The sequence below is a fragment of the Blennius ocellaris genome (assembly GCF_963422515.1).
Source record: "Blennius ocellaris genome assembly, chromosome: 13".
In the NCBI taxonomy this organism is placed as follows: domain Eukaryota; kingdom Metazoa; phylum Chordata; class Actinopteri; order Blenniiformes; family Blenniidae; genus Blennius; species Blennius ocellaris.
The window spans coordinates 6,424,161-6,440,090 of NC_137662.1; the positions used below are offsets into that span (position 1 = coordinate 6,424,161).

General features: G+C 40.9%; 1 protein-coding gene across 1 annotated transcript; it reads right to left on the minus strand.

Annotated features, from left to right (window-relative positions):
• kmo (kynurenine 3-monooxygenase) lies at positions 1–14,242 on the minus strand (the record flags this gene model as incomplete). Its single annotated transcript, XM_080507817.1, has 15 exons — positions 1–147; positions 837–896; positions 984–1,085; positions 4,079–4,161; positions 4,254–4,311; positions 4,642–4,789; positions 5,300–5,421; positions 7,076–7,147; positions 7,246–7,411; positions 10,659–10,746; positions 12,444–12,492; positions 13,013–13,102; positions 13,637–13,734; positions 13,823–13,892; positions 14,180–14,242. 15 exons carry the CDS (start codon positions 14,240–14,242, stop codon positions 1–3), a joined length of 1,416 nt encoding a protein of 471 aa, XP_080363943.1.
• Between the last annotated feature and the right edge of the window lie 1,688 nt (positions 14,243–15,930).

The following is a 15,930-nucleotide window of genomic DNA, read 5'->3' on the forward strand; positions in this document are numbered from 1 at the left end:
TCACGGGCTTTTGAGGGCCACGATTCTGCTCCACAGCTTCTCAGCGGGGACGACCAGCTTGTTGACATCTGGAGGATTTTTAACGAGCAGGTAGGCGCCTCCCAACACGGCGCCGGTAGCAGTCAGCAGCAGGCCGCGGTTTATCACCTGTGAAGAAATGAAAAGGGAACGACACCGTGAGCTGGGATTTCAGATGTGTCGCTTTGTTCTTCACACGTTTGCTTGTGGAATAATGCCACATTTAAGCACTCTGGTTGTTTAAAGCAAGACAAACTCCCTATACTTATAGTATATACGTACTTATATATCTTAAAACTCGAACAACTTCCCCTCACTTGACACTTCCCCTGCCTCAGAAGAGCCCGGCTTTTCAGCGTCAGTCCAAACTCAGTGTTGTCATTGTAGTAGATTCAGCCTCTTTCTCTGTACATCTGGAGCTTCCACCCTCCCTTAACAGAGGTCAGTCTGCCCTTTGCCCGCTCGTCCCTTCTGGGTTCAAACAATTTACAAATGTGTGAAAATCCCTGCTGATCCATCTGATCATTGGTGACGAGGCCACGTGACTGACGGGCAAATCAGAGAACATTTCTTCAATGCAGTGGCGCCGTGTTTGTCTGCGTGAGAGTAAATCAAAATGCTTCTCAAAAGAGGAAGTGTTTACCCGGCGAGAGCCACGTCCCATCTTTCACGCTGGCTGCTGGTAGTACTGACACTTCAAACAAGTCCCCAATTACAATACTTGAAATGTTCAAAGGCTTGAAAAATCATCCCCTAAAATCCCCAAATAAATCATTTGCAAGAGGGAGGGAGAAAGAAAAAAGGCATTTGTGTTGTACTTTGTCTTGCCAGTGCCAGCGCTCCACAGCTTTATGGTATCTGGTCCTGGTGAAGGTGACCTAGAAACGGTGAAAAAACAAAACAGGACATGGACTATAGGGCAGACAAAGTGAGGTTGTAAGGATTTTTCAGGATGCAGGACTCACCATTGTGTACAGAGGGACTATTGTCTTTGGCATGAGGAAGTGAAGGACGTTGTCGACGTGCTTTCTGAAGAGGAACCACGTGGAGTTGACGTGCGCTCGCATCTACAAAACAAAACAAACTTTGTGACGTAAACCATCTGCCCTGTGGAGTAGTTAAACACATCTTCCAGCCACTTTAGAGGAAACCAAATGGTCTGTTGGCTCTGTTGGCTGTGGCTGCTGCAGAGGAAGGAGCTCGGTCCACTTACTGACCGTGACATTCTCTTGATGGAGGTTAGAAAGGTGCACAGCAGTCAGATGTGGTGGAAAGTGTGAATCTCTGCACATAATTGGGGTCAACACACTGACATTACTGCTGTGAAGCACATCACCATGCATCTGGTCAAGAAAAACTACTTCAAGTAGAAACTTCTCGGACAGGAATCTGGAACCGTTATGACTAAAAGACACTTTTGTCTGAATTTCCACCAAATAAAATTTGCCTGGAGCAGTAAAACATGTTTATGTGCAGAAAAGTAAATAATAATAATAATAATAATAATAATAATAATAAGAAGAAGAAGAAGAAGAAGAAGAAGAAGAAGAAGAAGAAGAAGAAGAAGAAGAAGAAGAAGAAGAAGAAGAAGAAGAAGAAGAAGAAGAAGAAGAAGAAGAAGAAGAAGAAGAAGAAGAAGAAGAAGAAGAAGAATATAATAAAAGCTATTGGTTGCATTCATGAAGACATAATTGCAATTTAGACATACTTTATAAAATCTTTAGCTTTATAACCAATTTTAAAGACTTTTTTTAATGAATTTCCCTGCTTGAGCCATTTTATGGCTATTTCAGCTGATTTATCTATTTAGCTGTTTTCCCCCTTTTTCCATCTTTTATCCTTTCTTTAAAAAAATTCAGGGTTTGTTTTCCTTTTCCTTCTTTCAGCTTTCTTTTTGTTTTTCCCCTTTTCTTGTTGTTCTTTTTCTGAAAAGAAAAGCTGTACAAGCCAGTTTAATAATTTTGGTTTGACAGTTTTTCCTGTATTATTTCATTTTTTGGAGCACCTGCTAAGTGGAGGCCAAATACTAGCAAAAATATTTGCTTCCTCGCCACTTCACAACACTCACTGTGGCTTTCCTGTAACTAAAACCAGTCGATCGACTTTAAATCTGCTGCGTGAGCGCGAAAGGATTATATGCCATTGACGCATGGCAACCGTTTTATTTATGCTTTCATTTACAGTTTGTCAGATGAAAGAAATCAATGTCTATATTTGCTTTTATGCCTTGTGTTGTGAGTGTATATATACTATAGATCTCTCAACCTGCAGATCTGGAGCCACATGTGGTGCTTTGGTCCTTTTGTAGAGGCTCCCTGAAGCTTTTGACTAGATTATACCAAAATAAACATTTAGTCTGTAAACAACTGTCCTTTTATTGTTGTTGTTGTTGTTGTTGTTGTTGTTGTTGTTGTTGTTGTTGTTGTTGTTGTTGTTGTTATACACCTGAGTCAGTTTCAAAATGGCTTTTATTTCTTGGAATAAATGTGGTAAACTAATCAAACTGTAACTTTAAAAGAGGTACAAAAGCTAACATGGGGAAAAAAATATTTCCACAATGATTTGACTTTCTAAAAGGGAGGAGACAAGTTTAAATGAAGGGAACAAACAAGCAAAACTTCTTAGAAAAGAGACAAAAAGGTTAAAATTGCTAAATTGTGGCCTTAGCACTCCATAACCCCTGCATTTAAGCAGTGTTTGCTGTGCTTTATCTTATCTTATCTTTGGTCAATTTCATCATTTCTGTGCTAATAGTAGTCGCCATTAATCCTTGAATCCGTTAATCCTGAATATTAAATATTATTTAATTTCTATCTTGTCTTATTTTGATATTCAGCTTTCTTTGTATTTATTCTGTGTGATGCAGTGCTTAAGGAAACGTCCCTCTGGAATTAATGAAATATTTTTTTTTCTATTCTACACTCAAATGTGCAACTTGTCAGAGAAATGCTGGAAAACAAGGATGAAATCAGATTTTAAAAAAACTGCTGAAAATATAATGAAGTGTTTATCTAAATTGTAATTGAAAATGCAACATATAGTTTTTGTCTCAAAACTACTGTATATATTAAACTTTAGAAGTGGTTCCAGCCTCTTTTTAAATGTTCAACATGTTTTGCAGCTTCAGATAAATTTGATTTGGTGGAAAAATCACGTAAAGGTCTTTTTTGGTCATAAAGGTCACAGACCTCTGTTATAGAGTCTTTGCCCAACATGGCTCAGACATGACCTTTCTAAGAAAATATGTTGTTTTTTTTGTGTTTTCTTTTAAATAGGATAGCCTTGAATGGATAAATAAATGACTGGTAGCAACAGGTGGAGTGGAAGACGACACTCTTGGGAGTAAACAAGTGGAGTTATGTGACGGGGTAGAAACAGGCTCAGTGGCTGAAAAGGTCAATAACTTTGAGAGCTGACGTGGTTATTTATGGAAGCGCAAAAGATTTCCTTTTTTTGAAGGTGAAGCATGATGTTTGTCACAGTGTGGGGAGAAGGGAGGAGTGTGACCGCGTAAAAAGAGGATGTGAAAAGCGTGCTGTTAGTCCTGATCCGGACTCCGACTCGTTTATTGTCTTGGGAGAATAAACTCTATTGAATTGAGCTTCGTCATCTCCATTTCACTTTTTGACAAGTTTTAGCCTGTTTGGATGGTTTTCAAGCAATTTTAGATACTTTTAGATACAATTTAAGTGTTTAAGCTGTGTAGCTTTGGTGTTATTTTGGACTCTTTCCTTTGCTTTTCATGTACTTTAAAAGAAAATGTCACTATTATTTATTTATTTACTATATCTATTTCCACAGGATTTCTCTGAAATGTTCAAAGAGCTGCTAATGGTGATACAATATTGCTTCAGAGTCACAGGTCGCAGACTCCCAGTGAATTAATCTAACATATAGAGAAGAAAACGCTGGAGCTTTTAAAAGTAAATCAACTGGTTATGCACATAAAAATGCTTGCTCTTGAAACCTCTCAGCAGACAATGGCGGTGTCGGTTGAATCTCACATAATGGACATTTTAAATATGATGTATAATGGGCATATTAAACACATAAGATTTACTTCAACGTAGTTGTACATGGCCAGGTCTGCAATCGCGTGGTCGTCTGGAACTCGCACTCTGGTATATTCGGGCAGAACAGCACCTGGAAAGATACACAAAGGTTCAGCATTAACATCTCTCTTCTCATGTCAGCTCTTCCCTGGCTTTCCTTTGTTCATTTATGGAAGCACTTACTCAAATCCTCGTTGAACTGTTCCAATATTTCATCAAATACAATGCAGTCCTCAAAGCCCTGTCAAGCGAGACCAGATGAATTACTTTCCAACTCAAAACTTTAATAAGGAGTACCAATTTTCTATCACCTGCACCAAAATGTTAAGATGTGTCGCCATCCAGTGGTGATGGTGATTATTACAGAAGCAATGGAGTGATTTAAGAGTCGGAAAACATCAATAAAATCCATTAAATGTAGGTTTATCATGAAGTTAATAGCAATAACCCAACAAGCTGTTGTATGAGCCACATGAAAGCTGATACTTCCAATCTGCCACATTGTGTTGAGAGTTAACAGAGATAAAGAAGTATATTTTTCTCTTTTTCTACCGACGTCAGTATTACTTACCGCGTTCATTCCTTGCCCGTAGAAAGGAACCACTGCGTGGGCCGCGTCGCCCATAAGAACACACTTGTCACCAATATGATACGGGGAGCATTTCACTGACACCATGGCCTGCGCAGGCAGCCTGAAATAATCTCTCCGGAGAGCATCGCTGCAAAAGACAAACTGCAGTGAAACAACTTCAAGCCTCATCTGAGTCATCCAATTTGACAGGTGCAATTTCATTTAGAACATACAGCTACAAAATAAAATACCCGCCGCCACTTCTGAATCTGCTGAAACCAGTCGTGCTTCGTCGCCTCAGGTCAAGTTAAACAGTTAACCGGAGCGACGGACACATGCTTTCAGCTGTTTGTATCCAAGCGCGTTGGAAAAAGTCGCCGCGGCGAGGCAGAGCGAATAAGAGCCTCAGGCGTCGCGACACCTCATGCCTCTGACCCAATCTCTCAGTCACCCCCGCAGCATACGGTTCACCTCAAATTGTCACTGTGAGTCTGCAATTTCACACTTCACGGGTCACGGCTGAGAGTGCGGCCTGCGTCGACGAGACGACGGGAAATTAAAGTGTTTTGGAGGCTGGCCTGGCAGGTTGGATGAGGAGACGAAGGGCAGACGAGAGAAACGGAGGGAGCAGGAATGAGAATCGGAGGAAGTCACTTACGCCCCGATTAGAGGAATGGTGTCCGGGAAGTACTTCTGGAAAAACTCCATGACTTCATCTCCGGTGGTGATCTTCTCAAACTCTTCGAAGGGCATGAAGAGGGTGCAGGTAAAAGTCTTGTCCTGCAGTGGAGGAGAGACGCAGAAATCTGCTGTGACGCACTTAATGTCAAATTACGTCTCCGCATACACAAACACATGACTATTAGGAGAGTTTACACAGCAATATAACAATATAATAACTGGTCTTGGTTGTAACAAATAATGGTATTGAAGTATGGTTAACCCTAACCCTGGGGGGGGGTTAAACAGTTTCAAAGACACAAGCTAAAACAGAATACGGTTCAACTCGGGATGACTATGACATCGGATATTTAACTTAAAGCCATACAATTCCAAATCGTTAACATTTAGAATCCACATTTGTTACTGATGAAGTGCATTAAACCGTTTTAACATTCCCAAAGTACATCTGTTAACCCTTTCTCTGACACACTAATGTGATTGACGGCTGCGATTCGTGATTCTCCATTGGGACCAACTTGTGGTTTAATGTCTGCCCAAGGACACTTTGACACACAGGTGAGGGCTGGAGGATTGAACCATCGACCTTGGGATAGGAAGACAGCTCATTCTACCGACAGAAACAGTTGTCCCAGCACATCTCTGCATTTCACCATGAGAGGAAAAAATAAAATAAAGGAAAAGAGAACAAGTTACTGGAATAGCAATCCAACTTCGTCTGTTCATTCAAATGTCAGTGTACTCGCCATTGTTAATGTTTATAACATATTGTTCTCTGCTATTTCCGTGTAAACAGACAGACAGCTTTCGATACGATTCTATGCCAGTCTAACCTTATCCTTTACGATCGCAATAAAACGCAAGTACCTCACTCCCTAAAATATCGCCGATGGATTTAGACGTCAAATTGGCAGAAAGGAAAATCCCTGCTTAATGGATTTCAAAGAGTAATTCATTCTACATAAACCCTCTTCTGCTATTCCCAATAGAATTGGCTTCATTTATCATCATGGTATCATTTATCATTGTATCAAATGGTGTATTTTTCAAGTTTTAAGGGAGTAGAAATCCGTTGACTCCTCGATCCTCAGTGATGGATGAAGGTGCACTGAGGCGGTGGGCGAGCCATTAGCTGCCCGTCTCAGCAGCGTCACAAAAAGCCTCCCTCTGGACCTTTTAGCACCGTCCCCGTTACCATGGCATCCACCGCACGAAGGATACCCTTCATATGTTGGTTTTCCTTTATTTATTTATTTTTAGGTCTAATGTGTGTGTCCTGGGAACTGAGGCAGTGAGTGACAGTGCAGATGCACTCCAGTGTCAGTTCCTTTAACCTGTTCTCACCGTGGAGGGCAGAAGAAAAAAAAATTAAACACTGTTGTGCTGACTCAGCCATGCAGAGGGGGAAAAAAATCCTTGCGGGATTAAGAGGGACAGCAGGGACGGAGCGAAGTGACACAATAAAAAAAGCAACGTCAGGTGAGAAGGAGGCCGCCGGGGGCGTAAGGATGGCACGACGTGCACTCTCAGGCTTTTTTTGTTCAGCTAAGCCTCGCATGGCGGTCAAGTGAGCCTAATTAACTGGACGAGGACACCTCAGAGGTCAATCATGCCGAGTTGTCTCCCGACGTGATTATGATTAAGTCTCCCTGTCATACCTTGCATTGTGTCGTATGCTTTCTCTGAAACACACCGATCTCTATAACGTCGCACATCACCAGATAGGAGGAAAGAGAAGGGAGTTCCAGCTGACCTGGTTCGGCAGGGCGATCATCATGAACGTGTTCCGGGGCCAGATGTGCAAGTAATTGGGCTTCATAGCAAACTGCAAATGACAAAAAAAAAAAAAAAAAAAGCGGTAAAACATAACAGGAAAACTGCTGCTTGGAGGATGGGGATTCCATCGCTGCTCTAAGGACTGACCTCTCCGTCGACGGGCGGCATGGTGAGCTCCATGTAGCCGTGAGGGATGTAGGTCTGGCTGTAGTTGAAGCGGCTGCGACGCAGGAACTGCTTCCGGATGGCGGAGAAGGCTCCGTCGCAGCCGACGATCAGGTCGGCTTCAATCTGCTCCTCGGACCCATCGGCTCTGAGGAGCGGCAAAAACAAGTCATCTATTGTATTATACGAAATGCGCGACTCAAACTTCATTCAACGTTCAGGTTGGAGGCCATTTAACTAAACAATCCCACACAGTTTGCATAATCTAATTGGCAGCGCCGGTACAATTTCTGCTCTTCATTAAACTTCCAGGAACTGATGTTCCAGTCGCTGAAATGCCTGTCGCCTGCAGGCCGACACTCCGGGTTTAAAAGAATTATTTTTAGGTGTGTCGACAGAGGAAATGCGCTCCAGGTCTAATTAACTGTATTCTTTTACAATTATTTTGTAAGAATGCGGTGGTGTATGTATGTGTGTGTATATATATATATATATATATATATATATATATATATATATATATATATATATATATATATATATAAATAAAAGTAGTGTCTAATCATTGATTCATCTTGGTAAATCACTGAGGTCCCAGATGATGGACTCTTGCTACATCTGCTGCTTGATTAAAAAGCTGCTGTAAACAGCAGGAGTAATTATCCCCAACATGGCTGGAAGCAGTCTGACATGCTGCCGTCACACCTTCAGGACTCGCATATGATGCGGCAATAATGACCGGGGTGGACTCAGGTGCATCTGTCAGACTAAATGTTCACAGTATTTCCTCGAGCAAACCAGCTTCTGATTTAATGATCCTTGCAGGTTACGTGATGACGTGTAATGTTGACACATAACTAACCACGAGTAATAGGAAGAGTCATTTATTTCAATCTATTCCATTCCATGTGATGCACTGAGAATAGCTTTCTCTCTTTCTGGCTGTACTTACATACATGTATTATTTAGTAGTGAACACATTCACAGTATAGCAAGGGACATCGGTTGGGTGGACTTTTCATGTTTTCCCTAAACAAGTTTGACATTTTCCCAGAAGATTTTGACTTCCTATTAAAATAAATTCAAGCAGGTTTTGGACTTTAATTTTCCAAAAGAAGTAGAGGTTCATGGTTTCTCACTCCACTTATTTTTCTCGTATTTTGTCGCAAACTAAAGGAACAGGTCCATTCAGTGACCTGGTGATTGTGTTGTGAGAAAGCAATCAATAATTGTAAGAATTTTTCACTCGATACAACAAACACCAACCTCTTATCACCTCCTTTTCCTAAATCCTTTAACATCTGATAACTTGACAGCAAAAGAAAATAATGAATCTGTGTTTGCTGCATTTTCTGTCTTTAGTTATTTAACTTTTTCAGCATTTCTTAGCTAATCTGGTGCTTTGATCAGACCAACTGGATCTCTTATCTGTCCTGGCTCGGCTGTCTGCTGCCAATCACCCACGGAGGCAGAGTCCAGTTTTGTATCATTTTATATCCGTGGCAGTCTCGTCCTAAATCTGTCCTCAAGACTAATCATGGACCAACAGTAGATTTAATATGGCCCATGTCCTCTGTCCAAAAATGTTATGTGTACCACCACAAACAAAATTAGTAGATGCAACATTGAATTCCTTGATTTAACTCATCTTGCCAGTATGATTGTGAGACAGTAAGGTTTACTTTCAGCTTCTTATTCAGTTCTGCCTCAAGATGAAGACATTCAGCTCACATATGACTAAATTGTAATCCTACTATTAGATATTCAAAGGTTTTATCTTTTTTATAAGAAAGCAATCGGCTTGTTTAGTTCTCAGCTACATGCATCTATAGAGTCCCATTTAAAGTGCCTATCTCGACTATCCAGCCAAATTTGCATTGCCTTAAATTGCTGAAACGTTATTGGAACTTATTAACCTCACAACCACTTGTTTAACAAAAGATGGATTTGCACATCATAGAAAACAAGAGTAAGACAGTTTCTTGAATAATGTTGAGTAGAAATTGGATGGCTCCTGTTTTTGTATCTCATCTTATTTTAGCTTTGGCCAATCAGATATAAATGACGGGGCCTACAGCTATGATATATGATAATATCTTGAATTTTTGTGAGTGAGAGTGTTGGCCATTACACTGAACCACTGCCAGACTAACAATTTCAAAGCGTAAGTCATTGTTCTTCACTGGTTTGTTGACAACTTGCTTTCTTCCTTGAACTGAGGCCACATGATTACTTTTGCTTGGGTTTGCTTCATTAGAATGACCAAACAGCACCGACTCAAGAACTCGCCCTTATTTATGAAGCCACACTACTAATCTTATTGCATACAATTCCAAGCACCCAACACTGGATTACAAATCAGGTCTTTGGTGTCATTGTCACATATTTAGGTAAGTAGACTTACAATTCACATTGACTGATTTCATTACGCCTCCAGGATAATGACATAAATATATAAATGCCCCCGTGCACAAGCAAATCTGACAGCGTCTGGTCTCCTTCCTGAGGAAAGGCAATTCCTTCTTGTTGTCTGCATGCGCAAGCATCATGTGATGTTGGTTGTGTCTCATTTCCTCTTTGGAATATTATTAGATCTCCAGTAATTAAGTTGTTTATTGTATCAGTATGGAGCTGGCTGGAAGAGGAGCAGAGGTCATGAGCACCTATTCTATGCTGATGGCTATCGGTACATTTCCTGGCAAGTATCGGCGAACACCAGCTATCATCAGGATCTCTGGAGAGAGCAAATATAAGCTGCAGGTGGACGGAGAGTCGAGGATGTGTGAGGGGACGTTTGGAGCTTTAATGTAAAGCTTCATTTTGGTGAAGTGCATTGAAGCACGGCAAAAAGCTGCAGGAACTAATTGTAATTCACATTTTCGGATAAGCTCATAAAGAAATAAAGAAATGGAAATGACAACACACACTTCAAATGTCTTCCTTTTTTTTTCTTTTTTTGGCCACATTTTTGATAAGGCGGAATTTAATTGAACGACTCCGAGACGAAATGGAACAGCGTTTGAGCACCAGCATACAGTGTTAATTTACTAGCGAGGTGACAGGGACGGTGGGGGGGGGGGGGGGGGTCGTTAATCCTCGCAGCTAAAAAAGACCAGACAGAAGGTGTTCCTGTGTTAATTAGGTTGTAAACTGTGCATCACATTTACCTCAAGAGCAGCCAATTACAAAGCAACTGGGGGCTTCAAAGAGCTTGTTTTTAATCACTGTCCGTGACCTCACATGGTTGACATGTCCAAGGCCGCGCTCCTTCACATGCAGGGACACATGATCAATACAGCCGGAGTTAATACATAGGATCTGGATGAGCCCGTACGCCTCTTGGGTAATTCTCCTTGTAACTGGGGGCTGCACTCGCGACATCAGTAACTGTTTACCTGACAAAGGTCATTAGCCCTGTTTCCGCGCTCCAGTCCTGCAGTTTGTGGTCGAAGTTCAGCTTTGTGTTTGGATACGTATCTGCCTCTGCAGGAGAGAAACGTTACAGAATGAAAGAGCGCAAACATCGCATGTGAGCATGACACAACGCGGCTCCCCGTGGCTGAGAAATAGCTCGTTAGAGTGTAAAAGAAACTTTCGCAACTCTCGTAAAAATGGACATAGGAAGAAGGTCATCAGCAAAAAAAGAGTCAATCAACCCGTTAGGGGGAGAATGGCTCAGAGCTGATCAGCATGTGTCACTTGAAAAGCAGCAGTTCCTCTGTGTGTCTGATTTTTGTGAAAACCAATGTTTAGGCTGTCACACTCTCCAAAATCTCTTTATCTCCATGTTCGCTCCAGGAGCCTGGATCGGCCCTGATAAGAGCGACGGCTTCACTGTCGGCCGCTTTCATGCACAATCTAATTAAAAGCAGACCCACGCTGTCGTGCTTTATCTCCAAACATACACAGAGGCGCTTCATTAAATATTCTGCAAAATCCTTTTAGCTAAAAGACAAACACGTTCCTCTGACGTCACCTGACGCATGCATGCGGTTTAAAAAGCTGTCATGAAGTTCGTCCGTGGGGAGTGACTGAAGCTGTGAGGCCCAACTCAAAGTAAACAAAACAGCTTCTCTGGAAAAAGAGACTGACTTTCAAATTTCAGCTTTGTGTAATAAAAAAATGTAAAGTACAGATGCTCTTAATCAAAGTATTGTTTGGTATTTGTTAAATTGCTGTTCGATAAAAAAAAAATGTCTCACTTGAGTCATGCATAGCTACAAGAGCACAGCTTGGTCTGAACCAGTTTAAGGCAACCAATTGAAGTTATTGCAAAAAAAATTGTCAGCTTCAGCTCGTTTTCATGTTAAAAAAAACAAAACAAAAAACATACAAAACTAAAACAGTGGTCAATTGCTCAAATGTTCAAATGCAATCCATAATAATTACAGTGACTTCTCAATGCTGTGACAAATCCATCCAGGTTCAAATGGTTCAAACTCATTTCTTTTATCAATGAAAATGCAATTATTGTAAGCGCAATAGACCATGTAATGAAAGGCCACAAAATGGGATCTTTTTGTCCAAACAGGAATGTTTCAAGTTGCTGAGTTGTCTAAATGTAAACAAGCCAGAAGTAAGCAGCACGTCATGTAATGAGACACAACATAATGCAATGTGAAAGAGAGCGAAGTGACAAGAAACAAGACAAAACATGACGAATCATGACATGAATGGCACGAATCAAATCTGACGTGACACAACATGATGTAACATAACAAAATGTGACATAACAGGAAGTGACATGACACAACATACGACAAATCATTACGTGGCATAACACAACACGACATTACAGTGGACTGTAAGGACTCTACAAACATATCATTCTAAAACCAAAACAGTTTTGTTTGTAGCTTTCCCTCAGTCACACTGCCTGTTTTTGTCATTTAGAGAGAGGATATACATTCATATACTTTTGGGAATCATGAAAAATCCTCCCGTTGTGCTGATCTGCTATCACTCTTGTTGTTTTGTGACTTTTGTGTCCAAAACATGTATTAAATTAACCTTTATTGACCATTTGAGGCTATTTAAAAGTCTGCACTGTATATTTCAGTGGACTTTTCATGAAAGCGAACGAGTTGTGTTGACTGCCCCGCATTTCATACAACGTTGTTTTATCAGCGTCTACGCTTCAGGGCCATGTTCTTATTAAATTACACCGTCGCGGTTCTCACCTGTTAGCAGCTCTTTGTTCAGATTGGCTCGGTCCACGGACAGAATGTACTGCAAGAGAGAACAGTCTGCCTTTTAGTGCTACATCCTCTGAAACAGACGGCTTTTAAAATGAGAGCAGGAAGAGACTGGGGTTTCCATCGTCCACCTGGATTCATGGCTCCACGTGTGTCGACTGCACTTCTGGCGTTTTTGTTTCGTTTCATCACGGAAATTGTGTGATTATCTAGCTAACTGTTCAGCTTTGAAAAGTTGAAACCTATATAAGGTCGGTGGACTGACGTGTTTTACAAGGCACGATGGTTCCTGCAGTCGTCACTTTGCCTGTGCTTGAACTGCAGCGACCTGCATTCAGGCATGTGCTTGTGAACACATTCAAGGTTGAGCAGACGAGAGCAAGATGAATGTTTAATCTGAATCTGGACACTCAAAGTCATCATTTTTTTAACCACTGAACATGTGTAAGCAGAGCACTGTGTAAGTAAAGCACAGCTTAAGCGATATCGAGCATGAGAAGTGGGTGTGGAGACAACTTATTAACACATTAAAACAGACATGAAGGTAGATTTACCTGTCCTTTCTTTCCATAAGGTATTGGCGATTGCTTCCCAGTTGAAGAATGAATCATTCTTGCATGCATGGGAATACCCTGAGAGACAATCTGCACACACAAAAAAAACACAAAAAAAAAACAGATTACTGTTAGAGTATAACATCTTAAATCAGATATGTACTGCCATTTAGGATAAATATTTCTGTATGAAGTTGTGGTTTAAGGAACCAAATCAATCAGTAGAAACTCATCGAGCAAGAGACAAACATCTCCCTCCCTGTGCAGTGACTCGTTGTCCGACCTTGAGAGTGCAAACACGAGAAAGCCTGGCTAAGCAGGTCTTATTTTGTCATGCTGAAAAGTCATGCAAGTGTAAAAATGAGAGGCTGATGCAGCTTTCCTCAGGCGTGGATAACAATCTCAGTGCAACACATGCAGACCAGCATAAAGACTGCTGACCCTTCCTGCAGGAATAAAACATTTGGAGTGGAGTGCACCATATTCACCTTTTTTATTTATTTTTTTATTTTTTTTAATTGGAGATGCACACAAAATGCCTACTTCGACTTTGGCCCACAATCCTTCTACCTTATCTCATTTCCACTGTGTTAGTCACAGAGGATCGGTGTGATTGAAACGTACCTTCTCCTCCATTCCAACATGCTTCAGAGCTTGTCGGCCTCGGTGAGACAGTGCCAGGTTGATGCTTCTTCCCCTCACTGTTTTAGCCTGACGGATGTCTGACCAAGAGAGATTCGATCAGGTTTGTTTTCCTTTTCACTTACGCGGTTTGACTTTTGTGGTTCGAAGAAGTTCTTGAAAAGCTACCTTCTCGACTTTCAAAGACCTCCACATTGAATCCTCTTTTGGCAAAGAAGCAGGCATTCAGCGACCCCACCTCAACAGGAGAAGAGACAGAAAAACGCTGTGTTTGGTACATTTAAACCACAGTGTCAGTAACCAGGATGTGCCTTATACAGGCATTTCAAAACACACGTTAACAACCTTTTATAAAACATTCCTATGCGATCTTTTAACTGTGGGAAAAATGTCTCCTTCGTCCTGCAAGTGCTGCAGGTTGATCCATTTTTAAGAGGCAAGGATCCATAGAAAAAAGTAAATTTGCAGTCAGGAGATCAGAACACTCGAGAGAATCTAAAATTCAGTTTCATTTTCTTTTCTTACCAAACCACCACCCACTACAGCCACAACTTTCCTCTTGGTGTGTGCACCACTTGATTCGTCCATCGTGCTCTGGGTTCAGCGGCGGTCTGACCCCTCTCACTGTGTGCTTCAGGAGAATTCACTGGGCCACTGAGTGAAGGTTTTAAAAAGAGGAGGAGCACAGTGGAAACCATGTGCGCGACACTTTCAAAACCAGTTCTCCTTTCAGAACAAACACAAGCCCGGTGATAAAGAAATAAAAAAAAGTGCTGCCCTGGCAGTGTGATAACCTGCTCTGATATCAACAGACTGAAACACACATTCACGTGTGTCTGAGCTGAATCATTTCAATGGATTAAATTGTGTTTTTGTTGGATTAAGGTCTTTACTTCTCCACACAGTCACTGCACTACACACAGCATACCAATTGTTGAACTTGGAGTTTTATGAACCGTACATTTATAATAATCTCAGCAGTGCTACTGTTCAGCGGTCATCTAAATGTGACTCTGAATAGTCGATCATTGATTTGGACTTCCCTAACGACAGGGGAGGAATGCAATTTATAAAGAAAGGATTATGTCTCCATCTTGTGGCTATTTTATGACAGCACATGCCGATACACCTAAAACTCAAGAATATTGTAGTAGTATTAAATCACTACATCATTGTACAAAAGGGACATGTTCAAATAATTAAGGAGAAAATAGAAGATGAGTTTATCACAATTTATTCTTATGCATCCCTCTTTTTATGAGTAAAACTAAAACAGGTTTCTTGACAACGACGCTTGATTCCAACGATTTATATGCACGCAAACATGTCATAAGTGATGAAAGACTTTGCATTTGATTGAGTAAAAAAAGGTGCAATCTTTAATTATCTTGGTCTTGTCTCTTGTTAGAATAGAAATGCTTTACCAATACCAGAGGGGAAATGAGGTTGTAGTGTTGATTTTCCTCAGACTATCCATCCAACTTCTACACCACTTAACCAAACTCAGGGTCACCGAGTCTGTAACCAGTCCCAGCAGAGTATGGCTGAATTTCCCACCTACGGGGTGTTTAGTCACCAGTGAGCCTCCAATGCGTGGTTTTGGGTTTTGGACTATGGAAGAAAGAGTCAACCAATGGACACAAAAGGGTAGTATAAATAATAAACTACACATGGAGTGTAACCACTTCACCACTGTGCAGCCTCTACTCAGACAAATGTAGGACATCGTTGCTTTCCATGAGATGCTTGCATGTTTGTTGTGATTGTATAGCCTTTATGATGCTATTTCTGCAGCTATACACCCACGTTGAACTCTCTCGTGGGCCTGTTTTGGCCCATGGGCAACAAGTTTGACACTCCTGTTTTAAATTGTGAGAAAACAGAGAAAATCTGATATGGAGAATACACAAACTACTGATGGAAAGGCCCTCAAGTCCAGAATCAAATTAGATATTTTTTCTCTGAGGTGATATTTTATATATTGCTGTGTGGTATATTTTGAGTTTGTTTTTGTTTTTTACTTTCCTGATTTATTTTGAATGGTCATTTGACTCAAGTACACCTTCAACTTTAATCAACCAGAATTTTCACTATTTGTTAATTTGTAAACATAAGTCTTATCTAGTCAAATATAACCTCTGGTGATCTGTCCATGATGTAATGTGTCTGACCCAGTTTGAACTGCAAAAGGGCTCCAGTGAGCCTCAAATGAATTAAACAATATCATACTCATATCACTCTATAGGTCGGACCCCTCAGAGATCAAACTGGGTCCT